The sequence below is a fragment of the Hemiscyllium ocellatum genome, chromosome 10 (assembly GCF_020745735.1).
Source record: "Hemiscyllium ocellatum isolate sHemOce1 chromosome 10, sHemOce1.pat.X.cur, whole genome shotgun sequence".
In the NCBI taxonomy this organism is placed as follows: domain Eukaryota; kingdom Metazoa; phylum Chordata; class Chondrichthyes; order Orectolobiformes; family Hemiscylliidae; genus Hemiscyllium; species Hemiscyllium ocellatum.
In genome coordinates this window covers 113,429,449-113,448,425 of record NC_083410.1, presented here as the reverse complement: position 1 = coordinate 113,448,425, position 18,977 = coordinate 113,429,449, and the positions used below count along the sequence as shown (strand labels likewise).

Genomic DNA, 18,977 nt, shown 5'->3' with positions numbered 1-18,977 from the left:
AGGCTCATTAAGTTAGAAGGTATGGGATACAGGGAAATTTGGCTGTCTGGATACAGAATTGGCTGGCTGAAAGAAGACAGCAAGTGGTAGTAGATGGAAAGTATTCCACCTGGAGGTAGACTGGTGTCCCACAGGAATCAGTTCTTAGGCCTCTGCTTTTTGTAGTTATTTATAAATGACTTGGATGAAGTTGGAGGGTGGGTTGGTAAGTTTGCCGATGATACAAAGGTCAGTGGTGTAGCAGATAGTGTCAAGGGCTTTTGCAGGCTACAATATGACATTGGCAGGATGCAGAGCTGGACTGAAGTGGCAGATGGAGTTCAACCTAGATAAATCCTAAGTGATTAGTTTTGGAAGGTCAAATTTGAATGCTGAATGCAGGGTTAAAGACAGGATTCTTGGCAGTGTGGAGGAACAGCAGGATCTTGGCGTCTATGTACATAGATCTCTCAAAGTTGCCAGCCAAGTTGATGGGTTGTTAAGAACCTGTACGGTGTTTTGGCTTTCATTAACAGGGGGACTGAGTTGAAGAGCTGGAAGGTTTTACTGCATCTCTGTGAAACCTTGTTTCAAACACACTTGGAATATTGTGTCCTGTTCTGGTCGCCTCATTATAGGAGGGATATAGATGCTTTGGAGAGGATGCAGAGAAGATTTATCGGGATGCTGCCTCTTAGAGGGCTTGTCTTATGAAAAGAGGTTGAGTGCGCTAGGGCATTTCACACTGTAGAGGAGGAGGAAGAGAGATGACTTTTTAGAGGTGTAAAAGGTAATGAGAGGCATAGATAGTGGAGAGCCAGAGACATTTTCTCCAGAGCAGAGAAGGGTCATAATTTTAAGGTGGTTGGAGCAAAACGTAGGGGAGATGTCAGAGGTTCTTTTCACAGAGAGTGGTGGGTACGTTGAATGCACTGCCAGTGGTAGGGGTAGAGTCAGAAACATTAGGGACGTTTAAGTGACTGCTGAGCAAGCACACGGACAGTAAATTGAAAGGTGTGTAGGTTAAGTTGATCTTAAGTGTTCGGCACAACATTGTGAGGTAAAGGGCCTGTACTGTTCTGTGTTCTAAAATGCTGGATTATACAAACCAAATGTTAGAGCATCTGCTGTGTTCAAATAGAAAGCTCTTTTTCTATAAACTTATGGATGTAGGTATCACTGGTTAGACCAGCATTTATTGCCCATCCTGAGTTACCCTTGAGAAGGTGGGAGTGAACTTTCTTCTTGAACCACTGCTGTCCATTTGATGTAGGGATGTCCACAGCATTGTTGGGAAGAGAGTTTAAAGATTTTGACCCAGCAACAGTAAAGAAACAGTGATATATTTTCCAACCAGGATATGAATGACTTGGAGGAGTACCCAGGATTAGTCATGTTCCCATATAATGCTGCTCTTGTCCTTTGAGATGATGGAGGTCATAGTTTTGGAAGGTGCTGCCAAAAGAACTTTGGTGAGTTGCTGCAGTGCATCTTGTAGATGAGATGGTACACACTGCTGTTAGTGAGAATTAATGATGGAGGGAGTCAACCGAAGAAATAGGAAAAGACGTAGACCATACAGCCTGTTGAGTGCATTCTGCCATCAGTATATCATGGCTGATCTTGATATGAGCTGCACTTTCTCACATACTCCCTATATCCTTGAAGTCCAAAGAGACTAAAATCTGTCTGATCCAGCCTTAAATATATTAATTGATGGCATATCCACAGTCCCTTGGAAAGAGAATTTCAAAGATTGCTAACCCTTTGAGTGAAGAACTTCTTTCTCTCCGTCCTAAACAGTTATCCCCTTATCCTGAGACTGTGTTCCCGTCTTTTAGATGCAGAAGCAATCTCTCAGCATCAACTCTATCGAACCACTTCAGAGTTTTATGTATTTCAACTAAATAATCTCTCATTCTTCTGAACTTGAGAATATAGAACAACTTTACTCAGCCTCTAATCAAAGTGTGATACTTTTATCCCAGGGACCAATTTAGTTAAATCTCCCAGCGTTACTTCTACTGCTCGTGTAGCCTTTCTTAAATGTGAAGACTAACATTGCACACAGTATTCCACTTGTGGTCTTACCAAAACCCTGCAGTTGCATCAGAACTTCTTTGTTAATGTACTCCAATTATCTTTTAAGAAAGACTGACATGCTGTTTACCTTCCTATTTACTCATTGCACTGCGTGCTAACCTTTTGCATTCTTCAAGCACACCCATTTCTTTGAATATCAATATTTAAGTTTTATACCCTTTCAAAAAAAATTCTGCTTTTCGTTTCTTAAAATCACTTAAAACTGAATAATTTTGCCCTTATCTATAACATACTCCATCTGCCATCTTGTTGACCACTCACTTAATCTGCCTATATCTCTTTGCAGGGTCTGTGTTCTCCCACAGCTTACCTTTCCAACTAATTTTGGATCAACAGCAAACTTAGGTACCTTACTCTCAGGGTCCTAATCTAAGTCATTCACATAGATTGTAATTAGCTGAGGCATCAGAACCAATTCTTGTAAAGCTCCACTAATTGCTGTCTGCAAACTTAACACAAACTACCATTTATGCCCACTCTCTGCTTTCTGTCTTAATCAATCTCTAACCATGCTCAAGCAACTTCATAAGCCTTTTTTTTTTGCTTCTTAATTTTTCTAGCACCTCTTTGAAAGACTTTTGGCAGTCATATATACTGGTATTCCTTTATTTGCTGTACCAGTCACATTCTGAAAAATTTTGAACAGGTTGACTGATTTATTTTAATCATCTCCCCTTTTCCAAATGCATTGTTAAGACTTTCATAATAACTACCAGCATTTTCCCAAAAATTGATGTCAGGATAACTGACCTGCTTGCTTTTACCTCCTTGAAAAGCAGGCATTTGTCAACTTTTAATCTGATAGAATCATTTTTGAAACTGAAGAGGTCTCGAAAATTATAGCTGGCCTTGCAGCTAACTCTTTTAGAACCATTAAGTGTAGGCCATTTGGTCTCGGAGGTTTGTTGGACCTTTGTTCCTTGAGTTACTCCAATCCGTTTCTCAATTGATCTCAATTTCCTCACTTTTTAACTGCGAAGTTACTATTTATTTCTGGTTATGAATCTGTGAAGATAAGTACAAAATATTCATTGTGTTTCTCCTTTTTTCCGCATTCCCATGACAATGGCTCCTGTCTTTGTTTACATTTATGTTTACTTTAGATACTCACCTTTTTTTTCATATCCCTATAAAAACCCCTTACAATTCGTTGTTATATTTCGGATTAGTTTACTGTCATTTTCTTTTTGATCAATTTTTTGGTAACCCATTGCTAGTGTTCTCAATCCTCTGACTTCCAACGGTTTTTCATGCAATCTTGATCCTCTTTTAACATAATGCATAGGAACCTCGACTGTCCAAAGGACACGGGCGAGGAGTATTTCGTCGGTTTAATCAAATTCCGGATAACCGAATGCCTTAGCTAACATAGTTTAGCTAAGCATCAAGACCTTCAGATCTTGCTGGATAGTCTGATGTTCAGATAATCGACTGCCAGATAACCGAGGTTGCTCTGTACTGTCTTTAATCTCCTGATTGCTGCAATGGGGCTTTTTTATGGAGCTTTTACTTTTAACTAGAGTGTAAAATGTGGGGCACTTTGGATTATTTCTTTCATATTTTCCACTATTCATTTACTGAAATCCTTTTATTTAATTTGCCCATTGAAGGTGGCCAGTTGCTCCCTGGTGCATATGTATTTGGCTTCATTTAGATTTAACATTATTGAGATTGAGGTATTCAAACCTAACATGCAATTCACCCAGCCAGGTGTTCAATTTGGAGGTAGGTGAGCACTTTGCTGATAGTGACCACAATTCAGTTATGTTTATTTTAACGATGGAAAGTGATAGGTATACACTGGAGGGCAAGAGCTATAGCTGGGGGAAAGACTCTTGTGATGCGATTAAGCAAGATTTAGAATGCATAGGATGGGGAAGGAAACTGCAGGGCATGGGCACAATAGAAATGTGGAGCTTATTCAAGGAACAGCTACTGTGGGTTCTTGATAATGTACCTGTGTACCAGTCAGATATGGAGGATGTTATCGAGCACAGGAGCCGTGGTTTACTAAGGAGGTTGAATTCCTTGTCAAGAGGATGCAGAAAGCTTATGTTAGGATGAGATGTGAAGGCTGAGTTAAGGTGATTGAGAGTACCAAGGCAGCCAGGAAAGATCTAAAGAGAGAGCCAAGATGAGATGGGGGCATGAGAAGTTGTTGATGGATAGGATCAAGGAAAGCCCTAAGGCTTTCAATAGGTAAATAAAGGATAAAAGAATGACTCGAGCAGATTAGGGCCAATCAAGGACAGTAGTGGGAAGTTGTGCGTGGAGTCAGAGGAGATGGGGGAAGGACTAAACGAACATTTTTCATCAGTATTCATACTAGAAAAAGACTGTGTTGTTGTGGTTCTGTTGGCCGAGCTGGGAGTTTGTGTTGCAAATGTTTCATCCCCTTTCTAGGTGACATCCTCAGTGCTTGGGAGCCTCCTGTGAAGCGCTTCTGTGATGTTTCCTCCAACATTTATAGTGGCTTGTCTCTGCCGCTTCCAGTTGTCAGTTGCTGTCCGCTGCAATGGCGGTATATTGGGTCCAGGTCGATGTGTTTGTTGATAGAATCTGTGGATGAGTGCCATGCCTCTAGGAATTCCCTGGCTGTTCTCTGTTGGCTCGCCCTGTAATAGTAGTGTTGTCCCAGTCGAATTCATGTTGTTTGTCATCTGTGTGTGTGGCTACTAAGGATAGCCGGTCATGTCGTTTTGTGGCTAGTTGGTGTTCATGGATGCGGGTTGTTAGCTGTCTTCCTGTTTGTCCTATGTAGTGTTTTGTGCAGTCCTTGCATGGGATTTTGTACACTACGTTGGTTTTGCTCATGCTGGGTATCGGGTCCTTTGTCCTGGTTGGTTGTTGTCTGAGAGTGGCTGTTGGTTTGTGTGCTGTTATGCGTTCTAGTGGTCGCAGCAGTCTGGCTGTCAGTTCAGAAATGCTCCTGATGTATGTTAGTGTGGCTAGTCCTTTGGGTTGCAGCATGTCATTGTTCCATTGTCTTTCCCTTAGGCATCTGTTGATGAAATTGCGTGGGTATCCGTTTTCGGTTAATACCTTGTATAGGTGTTCTTCTTCCTCTTTTTGCAGTTCTGGTGTGTTGCAGTATGTTATGACCCTTTTGAATAGTGTCCTGATGCAACTTCATTTGTGTGTGTTGGGGTGGTTGCTTTCATAGTTCAGGACTTGGTCTGTGTGTGTGGCTTTCCTGTATACCTTCGTGGTGAATTCTCCATTCGGTGTTCTCTGTGCCATCATGTCTAGGAATGGGAGCTGGTTGTCCTTTTCTTCCTCTCTCGTGAATCGGATTCCTGTGAGTGTGGCGTTGATGATCCGGTGTGTGTTCTCTATTTGTGTTTTTAATGATTACAAAGGTGTTGTCCACATATCTGACCCAGAGTTTGGGTTGTCTTTGCGGTAAAACGGATACCCGCGCAATTTTATCAACAGATGCCTAAGGGAAAGACAACGGAACAAGGACATGCCACAACCCAAAGGACTAGCCACACTACCATACATCAGGAGCATTTCTGAACTGACAGCCAGACTGCTGCGACCACTAGAACTCATAACAGCACACAAACCAACAGCCACTCTCAGACAACAACTCACCAGGACAAAGGACCCGATACCCACCATGAGCAAAACCAACGTAGTGTACAAAATCCCATGCAAGGACTGCATAAAACACTACATAGGACAAACAGAAAGACAGCTAACAACCCGCATCCATGAACACCAACTAGCCATGAAACGACACGACCAGCTATCCTTAGTAGCCACACACGCAGATGACAATAACATGAATTCGACTGGGACAACACAACTATTATAGGGCAGGCCAAACAGAGAACAGCCAGGGAATTCCTAGAGGCATGGCACCCATTCACAGATTCTACCAACAAACACATCGACCTGGACCGAATATACCGGCCACTGCAGCGGACAGCAATGGACAACCGGAAGCAGCAGAGACAAGCCACTATAAATGTCAGGGGAAACATCACAGCAGCGCTTCACAGGAGGCTCCCAAGCACTGAGGATGTCACCTAGAAAGGGGACGAAACGTTTGCAACACAAACCCCCAGCTTGGCGAACAGAACCACAACAACGAGCACCCAAGCTACAAATCTTCTCCCAAACTTTGAAAGACTGCGTTGTTGAGGAGAATACTGAGGAACAGGCTACTAGACTAGGGGATTGAGCTTCACAAGGAGGAGGTGTTAGAAATTCTGCAAAGTGAAAATAGATAAGTCCCCTGGGCCAAATAGGATTTATCCTAAGATTCGCTGGGAAGCCAGGAAGGAGATTGCAGAGCCTTTGGCTTTGATCTTTGTCATCATTGTCTACAGGAATAGTGCCAGAAGACTGGAGGATAGCAAATGTCCCATTGTTCAAGAAGGGGAGTGGAGACAACCCTAGTAATTATAGACCAGTGAACCTTCCTTTGGCTGTGGGTAAAGCGTTGGAAAGGGTTATAAGAGAGAGGTTTAATAATCATCTCAAAAGGAATATTTTGATTAGGGATAGTCAACACGGTTTTATGAAGGGTAGGTAGTGCCTCACAAACCTTTATTGAGTTCTTAGAGAAGGTGACCAAACAGGTGGATGAGGGTAAATTGATGGATGTGGTGTATGTGGATTTTAAAGAGGCATTCGATAAGGTTCTCCATGGTAGGCTACTGCACAGAATACAGGGGCATGGGATTGAGGATAATTTTAGCGGTTTGGATCAGACATTGGTTAGCTGAAAGAAGACAGAGGGTGGTAATTGATGGGAAATGTTCATCCTGGAGTTTGGTTACTAATTGTAGTACATCAGTGGATTTGTTTTAGGTCCACTGCTGTTTGCCATTTTCATAAACAATCTGGATACGGGCATAGAAGGATGGGTTAGTACATTTGTGGCTGACACTAAGGTCGGCGCAGTTGTACATAGTGCTGAAGGATGTAGCAGATTACAGAGGAACATAGATGAGCTGCAGAGCTTGGCTGAGAGCTGGCAAATGGAGTTTAATGCAGAAAAGTGTGAGGTGATTCACTTTGGAAGGAATAACAGGAATGCAGAGTACTGGGCAAATGGTAAGATTCTTTGTAGCATAGATGAGCAGAGAGATCTTGGGTGACCGTGTACAGAGATCCCTCAAATTTGCCACCCAGGTTGATAGGGTTGTTAAGGCATATGGTGTGTTAACTTTTATTGGTGTGTTAGCTTTTATTGGTAGTGGGATTGGGTTTCGGTACCCTAGAGTCAGAGATGTACAGCACGGAAACAGACCATTCGGTCCAACCCATTCGTGCCGACCAGATATCCCAACCCAATCTAGTCCCACCTGCCAACGCCTGACCTATATCCCTCCAAACTCTTCCTATTCATATACCCATCCAAATGCCTCTTGAATGTTGCATTTGTACCAGCCTCTACCACTTCCTCTAGCAGCTCATTCCACACCCGTACCATCCTCTGTGTGAAAAAGTTGCCCCTTGGGTCTCTTTTATATCTTTCCCCTCTCACCCTAAACCTATGCCCTCTAGTTCTGGACTCCCCGACCTCTGGGATAAGACTTTGCCTATTTACCCTATCCGTGCCCCTCATAATTTTGTAAACCTCTATAAGGTCAACCCTGGCAACATCCTTGTCAATCTTTTCTGAACCCTTTCAAGTTTGAGGTCATGCTGCAGCTGTACAAAACTCTGGTGTGGCCGCACTTGGAGTATTGCATGCAGTTCTGATCACCACATTATAGGAAGGATGTGGAAGCTTTGGAAAGGGTTCAGAGATTTACTAGGAATGTTGCCTGATATGGAAGGGAGGCCTTAAGAGAAAAGGTTGAGGGACTTGAGGCTATTTTCATTAAAGAAAAGAAGATTGAGAGGTGACTTAATTGAAACATACAAGATAATCAGAAGATTAGATCAAGTGGACCGTGAGACCCTTTTTCCTAGGATGGTGGTTAGCATGAGGGGGCATAGCTTCAAATTGAATGGTGATTGATACAGGGTAGTTGTCATCTTTACTCAGTAGTAGGGGAGTGTAACGCACTGCCTGCAACAGTAATAGACTCACCAACTTTACAGGCATTTAAATGGTCATTGGATAGGCATATGGACAAGAATGAGTAGTGTAGGATAGATGGGCTTCAGATTGGTTTCACAGGGCAGCACAACATCTAGAGCCGAAGGACCTCGATTGCACTGTAATGTTCTATATCCTATGATGTCATGATCAGTATTCCCCAGTGGATCTTTTGCTGTTACTAACACTGAGTCTAACACTAGCTAATTAACTCTGCCTCATCATATAATACTAGATCTCAGCCTTACTACAAACTGATTCCATAACGTATTACAAAACTCTTGTTGTGTATTTTTAAGTTGATGGATAAAATACTGATTAAATCAGCGATTTTGTCGTGGATGGTGTTGAGCTTAATTGGAGCTGTTCCATCACACTCCTTTCATGTGCCTGTTAGTCAGTAGACTGGCTCTGGCTCTGGAGGCCAGGAGATGAGTTAGAGCAGAATTTCCAGTTTTGACCTATTGTAACCAGAGTAATCATATGGTGAGTCCAGTTCACTTTCAAATCAGTGGCAATCTCCCAAAGTGTTAATAGTGGGAGATTCAACGATGGTAATACCTTTGAAAATGAAGGGGCAATTGTTGGTGCTCTCAATTGTGATCAATTGGTGATCGATTGTTTGAAGTGATCTTTGCTTGGCGCTTGGGTTGCCTGAACATTACTGCTATCTCTCACTCCAAGCCTGGATATTGTTCAGGTCTTGCTGAATCCTGGACATGGACTGTTTTGTGTATGAGGAGTTGTGAATAGTGCTGAATGTTGTGCAACCATCTTCAAACATTCCCACTTCTGACCTTATGTTGGAAGGAAGATTATTGGTGCAACTGAAGATGGTTGGGTCTAGGACACTACCCTGAGGAGATGGCCTGGACCTGAGGTGACTGACCTCCACCATCCACAACCATCTTCCTGTGTGCCCGTTATGACTCCAACTAGCAGAGAGTTTCTCCTTTGATTCCCATTGACTCCAGTTTTATTGAAGCCTTACTGGATCAAAAAGGGCCATAATATTAAGTGCAGTCACTCTTCCCATGCTGCTGAAATTCAGTTGTTAGTACCATGCATCTGCTGTCCTTCTAGGTGATGCAAGTTGTGGGTTTGAAATGAAAACAGTGCTGGAGAAACCCAGCAGATTTGGCAGCATTTGTAGAGAGAAACCAGTTAGCATTTTGTTCCCCATGATCCTTCATCAGAACTGTCCTGCCAAAGCATCACTGAACTGAAAATGTAAATTTTGTTTTTCTCTAAATAGATGCTGCCAGACTAGCTGTGTTTCTCCAGCGCTTTGTTTTTGTTTCAGATTTAAATCATCTTTCTTTTTATTTTTATGGATATGAAAGTTCTGGGTTATGAGAAGGAGGGGGTTGACTGGATTGCAGGCACCATTCTTGGCTTTCCAGTAATTAATGTGCGTGGTCCGGTACTGTCCCAGTAAAAGACAGCGAAGAGCAGCCTCCTCAGCTCAGTGGTAGGGAATTTGTATTTCTTAAGAGGTCTACATTGTTCCACTTTTTGTTGCCACTGTTGTTTTTGTCGTCTTTATTTTCATTTTTGGATTATTTTTCTCATGTCTGTGTTGCATTGTTTGTGCGAAGTTATATTGGTGCAACATTATTCCACTTCCACCTTGATTGGCAGTGCTCACACATTCCTGTCATTGCAGGATTCACTGTAGTATTTGTGATTTGATTCGAAGTGTAAAATTGGATCAGGAATCTGGTAGATGTATTAGTGATTGAAAGGTAACAAGAAATTTTAAACTGTAGAAACATAGAATGTTTACAGCACAGAAAGAAGACACTTGTGCATCATGTGTGCACTGGCCAAAAAAAAGACACCCAGCCGAATCCCACTTTGTAACGTTTGATCTGTAGTCCTCACATTACAAGACTGCAGGTGTATATCCAGACACCAACTAAATGAGCCAAAGGTTGCTGCCTTTTCTGGCAGTTAATTCCATAACCCCTACCTCCACTGGCAAAAATAAGTGTCTTCATTTTCATGTTAATCCTTCTGTCCCCTTCCTATCCACTGTATCCAGGCCCCTTACAGTTTTGAGCACCTTAATCAAATCTCCCTGTCAGCCTCCTCTCTTCCAAGAACAACCCCAGCCAGTCCACTCTCTTTTATCATAGCTCCATTTCTTTCTGTCTGGCAACATCCTCTTAAATCTATTCTTCAGATGTCCACTTAGGATTGTGGTGTTTTTGTTTGGAGCTCCTTTCATCACCAGAGCTAAAAAAACATTTTTGAAAATTATTCTGAATTATCAGAAACCCAGTTACTTTTCCCTCATAACCGTAAGTTAGGAAGCCTGAGATACTCACTCAGTATTTGATTCTGGATCTACTCATTGACAGTTCATGTATAAGCAATCTGACTGGTGGCAAGAAGCTGAACTATTCATTCTGTCTGTTTGGTAAATGTTGTCTAATTATTCTTTTAACAGGTATGAAAAATGAGTGTGGGGCGCAAAAGGACGAAGCTGGTGGGGATTTTGATGATGGTAAACTTCTTCATTTATATAGTTATAGAGATTTCACGCAGTGGCCACCAAGAAAGAAACTCCAGCAAAAAGGTCATCATTTCTAACAGTGTCTTTTGGAAGCCATTGGTTCATATTAAGCCGTACTGGAATCGAGAACAGCACAAGCTGGATGAGTTATATAACCCTGTTACTGCTGCTTTATATAACAGAACTGTGATGGACAACATAAACATGACAACAATGTACACATGTGAACCTAACTCTCAGTTAAAGGATGAGATTAGTAATTTTGATTCTTTGCCGGATCGTTTCAAGGATTTTCTAACCTACCTACGATGTAGGAGCTATCCATTAATAATTGACCAACCAACCAAATGCCAGAATAAGCCTGTACTGCTGCTGGCTATAAAGTCACTGGAATCACACTTTGATAGAAGGCAGGCCATACGTCAGTCTTGGGGTAAAGAAGAAATTACAGGGAATAAGACAGTGGCTAGGATCTTTTTACTGGGAAAGTCATCTCCGGCAGATGATTTTCCTAATCTCTCAGATATGCTAAAATTTGAGAGTGAACAGCACAAAGATATTCTTTTGTGGGATTACAGGGACACCTTCTTTAATCTAACTCTGAAAGAAGTGTTATTTCTGGAATGGGTAAGCAAATCATGCTCTGATATTCAATACATTTTTAAAGGAGATGATGATGTCTTTGTGAACACTGTGCAGGTTCTGGAATACTTGAACACTCTGGATAAGGACAAGGCCAAAGATCTGTTTATTGGTGATGTTATTACAAATGCAGGGCCTCATCGAGAGAAAAAGTTAAAATACTATGTTCCGGAGAGTATATACGAGGGGGTATATCCTCCTTATGCTGGTGGGGGTGGGTTTTTGTACTCTGGATACTTGGCAAAGAGACTTTATAATGCGTCACATAAAGTAACACTCTATCCGATTGATGATGTGTATACTGGAATGTGCCTTAAAAAACTTGGCCTTGCTCCAGAAAAGCACAAAGGTTTCAGGACTTTTGATATAATGCAAAAAGATCGACATGTTACCTGTGCATATAAAAACTTAATATTAGTCCACAGCAGAAATCCTCAAGAAATGATAAGAATCTGGAGCAGGCTGCAGGATCCTGAGTTGAAATGTTAACCTAAAATACTTAAGGAAAATGGTTGAAAGTTGAGTCCTATTTCTATTGGTTGTAAAAGGTTATCTTTCTTGCACACATATTGATGTTGCAATGCTAATAAGCTGTGAGAAAGTGTATGTTGGAGCCTGTCCCCAGTAACAGATCTGGGAGAAGCATAAAGAGTCCAAAGGATTCTAGGAGTCCCTAGGAGGTGTCAGTTCTATTGGTCAGATTTTCTTATTCATCCTACTGAACATACAGAAATGTCTTGGACTCTGCAATTTGCACTGTCTCAAATGTAGCTATCTTCCAAAAAGGATGCTTTCCATTCTTTATCAAAGGAAATCCTGGGAGATGATAATGGACCTAATTCAAATGAGTTCTGGTAATCATGACAACAGAGGGAATCAGTCAGAATATGGTAGGGCAATAAAATGTATTTTATCTGCATCAGAGATTACTGAATGTTAACCTGCACAGTTTCTGCAGGGAGAATGATGCTGTCTCGTCAAATCATGTGTACACTGATAATTTTAGAGGTTCACTATCAATCATTTGATTACATTGTACTGTACATCATGAAGGGCAATATTTCATGTCTTCAGAGAAGAATGTAAGTGGATTTTGTTAAATAAATCTAATTTGTGAATGGAAAATTTAAGCTATTTAAATTTTAGAATGAGTGACATAATAAATCCAGAGATTATATGAAAATTCTGGGCACACAGCAGATTATTTCCACTCTATTGCTGAACAATTTCCAGTTTATGTAAGCATGTGTGCTTTCTGTGGTTTATGTGAGAGTGTCTGCTGTTTTATTTATTCCGATCAAAAGACCAAATTGTTTATAGTTTCTATTTTAAAAAACAATGTCTATTTGTCTGTAAAGCCTCAAGTGCGACTTGTCTGTGAATAAACTTGGTTAATATCATCCTTGACAGTGATTGAAAATGTAACAATTTTCTAGTATGCATTTCTTTTAAATGAAAAGGAGGAAGCTCTAACTGTACATAAAGCAAAATGTGTGATAATTATTTAACGGCTGCATATTTATCAATAAAACCAATTTATAACTTAGACTCTCTTCAAACAAATGCATGACAGCAAAATCCTACATCTCCATCAATCTTCGTGAAAATATTGGCATAATTTTTGGAAAAAAACACTGATCTTAATTTTAGCTATGACGAGTGCTTTGCGAGTTCTGTGACATCAGAAAAATGAAAATGCCCCCAGCGCAATGTCTTTTCCCTGATCTCCATTTAGTGTCTGGATTTGGCAGATATCTATACCTAGCACATTTTTGGTTGAGGTGGAGGAAGGGCATAAATGCAAAAAGTGTCATCAAATTTAACATGAAAATATAGTTGGAAATTGCTGAACACTTCCATGGGATTTTTCAACATTTGCAGAAATGATGTAATTTACTATTTCCACAAATTCCAAGAAGCTTATCAATTTGAATGACTTGAATTTGCATCTTAATGTGCATCACTGATGGTTAAAAAGCAGTTGGAAATCTGAAACAAATACTGAGAAAGCTGGAGATACTGAGTAGGTCTGGTGCTAGAAAAGCACAGCATGTCAGACAGCATCTGAGGAGCAGGAGAATCGATATTTCAAGCGTAAGCTCTTCATCAGGAAGATTCTCCTATGTTCAGTAGATCTGGCAGTCTTTGAAAGAAAAACAAATTAATATTTCGAGTCTGGTGTGACTCTTCAAAATGTTACTACTGTTTACGGGTATGTGTTTTTATTTTGTCAACATTATCTTTAAAACGAAGGTATTATAGTTTACATTTTGTAATTTGCATTTTCTTGTTTGAAGCCATTCCTATAAATTTGTTTCTTCGTCTGGTAATGTTTTGTGAGTACTAAAATAGTTCAGAATCAACATGTCCATTTCTCATAGTCCAACTCTCACATTCTGAAGACTTAGCACGATGGAGCAGGAGTAGGTCATTTCAGCCTTCAAACCTGCCCCACCATTTGATAAGATCATGCCTCATCTACTTTCCTGTCCCTCACTCTCTCTTCTCTCTGCTCTCCCCCACCACCAGCAAAATAATCCTCCCCCCACCCCCCCCAACCAGTATCCTTACTCTGTCGTCCAAGTAAGAAGTATCTAACTTAAACTTTAATTCAATGATCTAGCCTACAAAACTCAAAGGAAGGGAATTCCAGAGACAAGGTTACTTAATTAAAATTATGATTTATTATATAAATGTTGAGACATTAATGACGAAAAGCCATTTCTTTGAGATGGACAACCAGTTTATCAGAAAAAACAAATTCTGAACTTTCTAACTTATTATTGAGATTTATTTACTGTCTATAGAGTCATACAACACAAAAATAGACTCTTTGGTCCAACCAGTCCATGCCGAATATTATCCCAAACTAACCTAGTCCCCATCTGCCTGCTCTTGGCTTATATCCCTCCAAACCTTTCCTATTCATGTAATTATCCAAATGTCTTTTAAACATTGTAATTGTACTGACATCCATCACTTCCACAGGATGTTCACTCCACACGTGGACCAACGTCTGTGTAAAAACAAAAATTCCTCTTGTCTTCTTTTAAATCTTCCTCCTCTTACCTTAAAAGTATGCCCCCTAGTCTTGAAATCCTCCACCCTAGGGAAAAGACACCTATCATTAAATCTCTATGCCCCTAATGATTTTATAAACTTCTATAAGGTCACTACTTGGAAATGTTGTGGAGGCAGGTCTAATTAGGAATTCCAGAGGGCATTGAATAATTATTTGGATAGAAATGGTATTCAATGATGTGGGGGGAAAGGCAGGAGATTGGCAATAGGTGAGAGAACTAACACAGGCAAATGGCCCCCTCCTGTGCTGTAATTAAGTCATAGATTCTGTGAAGTTCTTGGCATCAGCCATCAGTTCGCACTCCTGAGTGTTGATTGGCCAGGAATTAGCTTGGATGGTACCCTTGTTAAGTTTAAAGCTTTAGATTATAAGAGCAGGAAGATTAAGTTGAAAAGTACATAATTTTGCTTAGGGCATACCTAGAGTACTGTGTGCAGTTCTGTTCACCGCACTATAGGAAGAATGTGATTGCATTGGAAGGGAGCACAGAGGAGATTCACTAGGATGTTGCCTGGTATGCAGCATTTTAATTGTGATAAGAGGCTGGATATATTCAGGTTGTTTCAAGTAGAGAAGATTGAGGGGCATAGACAGTAGTTGTTCCCTTTAGCTGAAGGATCGATTAACTGGAGGGCATCATTTTAAAGTGAAAGGCTGGAGGTTTAGAGGGGAGTTGAAAACCCTTTTCACCCAGATGGTGATGGGCATCTGGGATGCACTGCCTGGGAGCCAGAGGCAGGAAACCTCCCAAACTCTTAAAAAATACTTTTTAGCACTTGAAGTGTCATAACATTCAAGGCTATAGACCAATTTGAGTTCAAGGGTGACTTCTGTATTGTATGATTCTCGTTTATATTTAAGAGGCTCCAGTCATATTAAACTTTTTTTTAGACTGTCTTGACTGCAGATGCATGTGCTAAGTGAATAAACTGATCTTATAGAATCTTTTTTTGGCTGTGCTACGTTGCTTCAGGTAGTTTGAAGATTGTGTCTTGGGTAAGCCTGGGCCTTTTAAGACACTGACAGTGTGAACACATTGCCAAAATGAACAGAGAAAGGGAAGTGAGTTTCAATGTGGGCTTCTCTCCACTTAAATAAGCATTGTAATTTATGTCAAATTTTTATTGCCTGTACATGGGCATGTACAAGTTGTCTCACTTTGTTATTTTTATTTCATGATTGGTCTTTTAATATTACACAGAATATCCCCCAAAATTTCCCTTTACATCAGTAACAGATGTGTGAGATGTATCACTGACTGACAATATATACTGAAACCTTGTAATTATGGTTGCAACTGGACAAAATTAAAGCAGAAATCAGAAAAGTTGACTCAACTGGAAAAGAATAAAATTTCCTTCTCAATGAGGTAGTTACTAATCAAACAAGAATGATGCCCTTTATCAGTTTGATTAAACTTTAACAGTATTAGTTCAGAATGTTTGCAAGTGTTTGAAAGATGCTACAAGATCTAAGTATCATGCAAATTTACAGCATGGGAGGGAGTCACTCAGCCCACTGTGCCTGCCCTAGGTAATAAGGAGATGTGAAAACTAATGATATTTTCCAGGTTTTGGTTGGGAGCTTTTTAGATCACATTGCATATATTTTTGAAATGTGGTGAGGATTTCTGTCTCAAACACCATTTCATATGGTGAGTTCCAGATCACCACCATCCTCTATGTGTATTAAAATACTCTGGAATCAGGTCTAAACCTTTCCTCTGGTCATTCCATGCCCAAGGATCATAGACTAAAATTCAATACAGAAGAAAGATCCATCATCTCAAATTCAATCACTTTCTGGGGCAGCCCAGTTAACATTTAACAGGAATTAGTTAATTTTCTCACCCCACTACTCCATTATAGCCATAACTACTCTGATCTGAATCCGTTCATTTTTTGGTTACAAACTGCACAACAGGTCATTTGGCAGAACTGTTCTCTGCCAGTTTTATCTTCCACATTAACTTCCTCCCACTCTAATTCATCTGATCCTGATGGTATATAACCTGATTTATTTCTCCCCCTTGTACTTACCTTTATTCTCCTTAAACCCACCTCTGGCACATGCCTCAATTTTGCCATGTGGCAGCAATTTTAATTCTTTGCACTCAGGCTTGCATGTATTACAGTAAACTTCACTACCTTTTTATATGTTCCTTAGTTACAGTCTCACGATGTTGAAATCCCTTACATGCACACATCCAATTCTGTGTTGAACCTCCGCATCCCACTGTGATCTGAGGATTCCGTCAATTCCCAGTTCTTACCTTGAATTGACCCATGATAGATTTTTCAATTTCCTGATCACAATGATTCAGAAGAATTTAAGGAATCCTAATGGAGCCTAAACTTCTGTCCATTCCAAACTCAATTTGAAACTTGAATTTTTAAAATGTATTCCTTTCATGGGATGTGGGTGTCTCTGGAAAAGCTTATTTCACCCACCCCTTATTTCACCCATCCCTAATTTCACCCACCCATGCCTTGAACTCAGTGGCTCAGAGGGTAGTAAAGATTCAGTCATATTACTCTGGGTCTGGAGTTATGTTTAGGCCAGATGAGGTAAGGATATAAGAATTCCTTCCATGAAGGACATTGGTGAACCAGGTGAGTCTTTACAAAATTGATGATTAGTTTTGTGGTTACCATCACACAGACTAGCTTTCAATTCCAGATTTTGTAAATTGAATTTAAATTTCACTGTCCTCTTCACCAAGAGTTTTAGTTGGGATGGAGATGGAGTTTCTGGATCCTGATTAATTTTGCATATTTTGGATTGCTTGTCTGATTCACGACGAGTGTTCCTTCAAACCCAAGCAGATTTGGAGCCATTGCCTATTTCATACCTTTCCTGGAGGTAACCCATCTACATGACTGTATATGCGACTTTTTCCCCCTTCCTATCCATCACCTCTTTTTGCTCTTGAAAATTCCTCATTGCCTCTAACTGTCTGTCGAATCAATCCATTTGATCTGGATAGTATTTGTAACCAATGGCATTTATTGCAGATATAATCCTCAGTAACCCATAAACTCTCCCTGAATTCCCATATCCGACAAAAAGAGCATATCACTCTACTCAAGGCCATTTTTGCTTCTTTCAATCTACAGACCTAGAAAATAGCACTGTCTTATTCCTCTACAAAACATTGCCCCTGGTTAAGTTAATACTTACGGCTTGTATTTTAAGTTTAATCAAGAGACATATCTCAATAAAACATATAACCAAAGAACCCACTTTACTCACTCCTGCAGACTTACTGTAAGGCCATGCTTAAAATATCCACTTATCTCTGTCCTGTGACCTCTGCCAAACAACAGGTTCCTCCAAGATAAGTTGTGAATTTCACTGTTTGTTAATTTTCCCAGATGCACTCCGATTTCCAGTGATACATGAATTCAAACAGCAAAGGCAGTAACTGCAGGTTCAGTGCTCTGTCAGCAATGTGGGTTTCTTTCTCTGTCTGTCTTCTGCACTGACCTCACCATGTGCTTCCTTTGTCTGTTCCTCTCCCTTTTTAAAAATGTTATGATTTTTGACCTTCAGTCATTTTGTTGGAGTCATTTCTCCAATCAATCTCACAGCTTCTATCTCCTCTTTCACAATCTCAGAAAAACACGTTATCTCTGAAGGTGCTTTCCATGCATTCTACTGCCTGTTAACTCCATCATTATTGAGCTTCCTCACCCTTTTCTGAAGTACAGCATGGAAACAGACCCTTAGGTCCAATGTGTCCACGCCGACCAGATCTCCTAACTTAATCTAGTCCCATTTGTCTGCATTTGTCCCATATCCCTCCAAACCCTTCCTATTCATACAGTCATCTAGGTGCCTTTCAAATGCTGTAATTGTACCAGCCTCCACCACTTCCTCTGGCAGCTCATTCCATACACACAACACCATTTGCATGAAAAAGCTGCCCTTTAGATCCCTTTTAAATCTTTTCCCCCCTCACCCTAAACCTTTGCCCTCTACTTCTGGACTCCCCTTAACCTAGGGAAAAGACTGTCTATTTACCCTATTCATGCCCCTCATGATTTTATAAACCTCTATGAACATCTCTCTGTCTCCGACACTCTAGGGAAACAGACGCAGCCTATTCAGCCTCTTCCTATAGCTCAAACCCTGCAAACCTGGCAACATCCTCATCAATGTTTTCTGAAACTTTTTCAAGTTTTACAAATTTTTCCTATAGCAGGGAGGCCAGAATTGCATACAATGTTCCAAAAGTGGCCTAACCAATATCCTGTACAGCCACAAAATGACCTCCCAACTCCTGTACTCAATATCCTAATTAATATCCTAACGGGCAGCACGGTGGCACAGTGGTTAGCACTGCTGCCTCACAGCGCCAGAGACCCAGGTTCAATTCTTGCCTCAGGCAACTGTCTGTGTGGAATTTGCACATTCTCCCTGTGTCTACGTGGGTTTTGTCTGGGTGCTCCGGTTTCCTCCCACAGTCAAAAATGTGCAGATTAGGTGAATTGGCCATGCTAAAATTGCCTGTAGTGATAGGTGAATGGTTAAATGTAAGGGAATGGATCTGGATGGGTTGCTCTTCAGAGGGTCGGTGTGGACTTGTTGGG

At 40.7% G+C, this 18,977-nt stretch overlaps 1 protein-coding gene across 2 annotated transcripts in view; it reads left to right on the top strand.

The window, feature by feature from the left end:
* The window catches only part of b3gnt2b (UDP-GlcNAc:betaGal beta-1,3-N-acetylglucosaminyltransferase 2b), a 51,740-nt gene extending 38,891 nt beyond the window's left edge, over positions 1-12,849 (top strand). For both annotated transcript variants that reach the window (XM_060831119.1, XM_060831120.1), the window contains exon 3: positions 10,596-12,849. In XM_060831119.1, the coding sequence (XP_060687102.1) occupies positions 10,605-11,792 (1,188 nt within the window). In that variant the 5' untranslated portion in view covers positions 10,596-10,604 and the 3' untranslated portion in view covers positions 11,793-12,849. The remainder of the gene's footprint in view (positions 1-10,595) is intronic.
* The last annotated feature ends 6,128 nt before the right edge of the window (positions 12,850-18,977 follow it).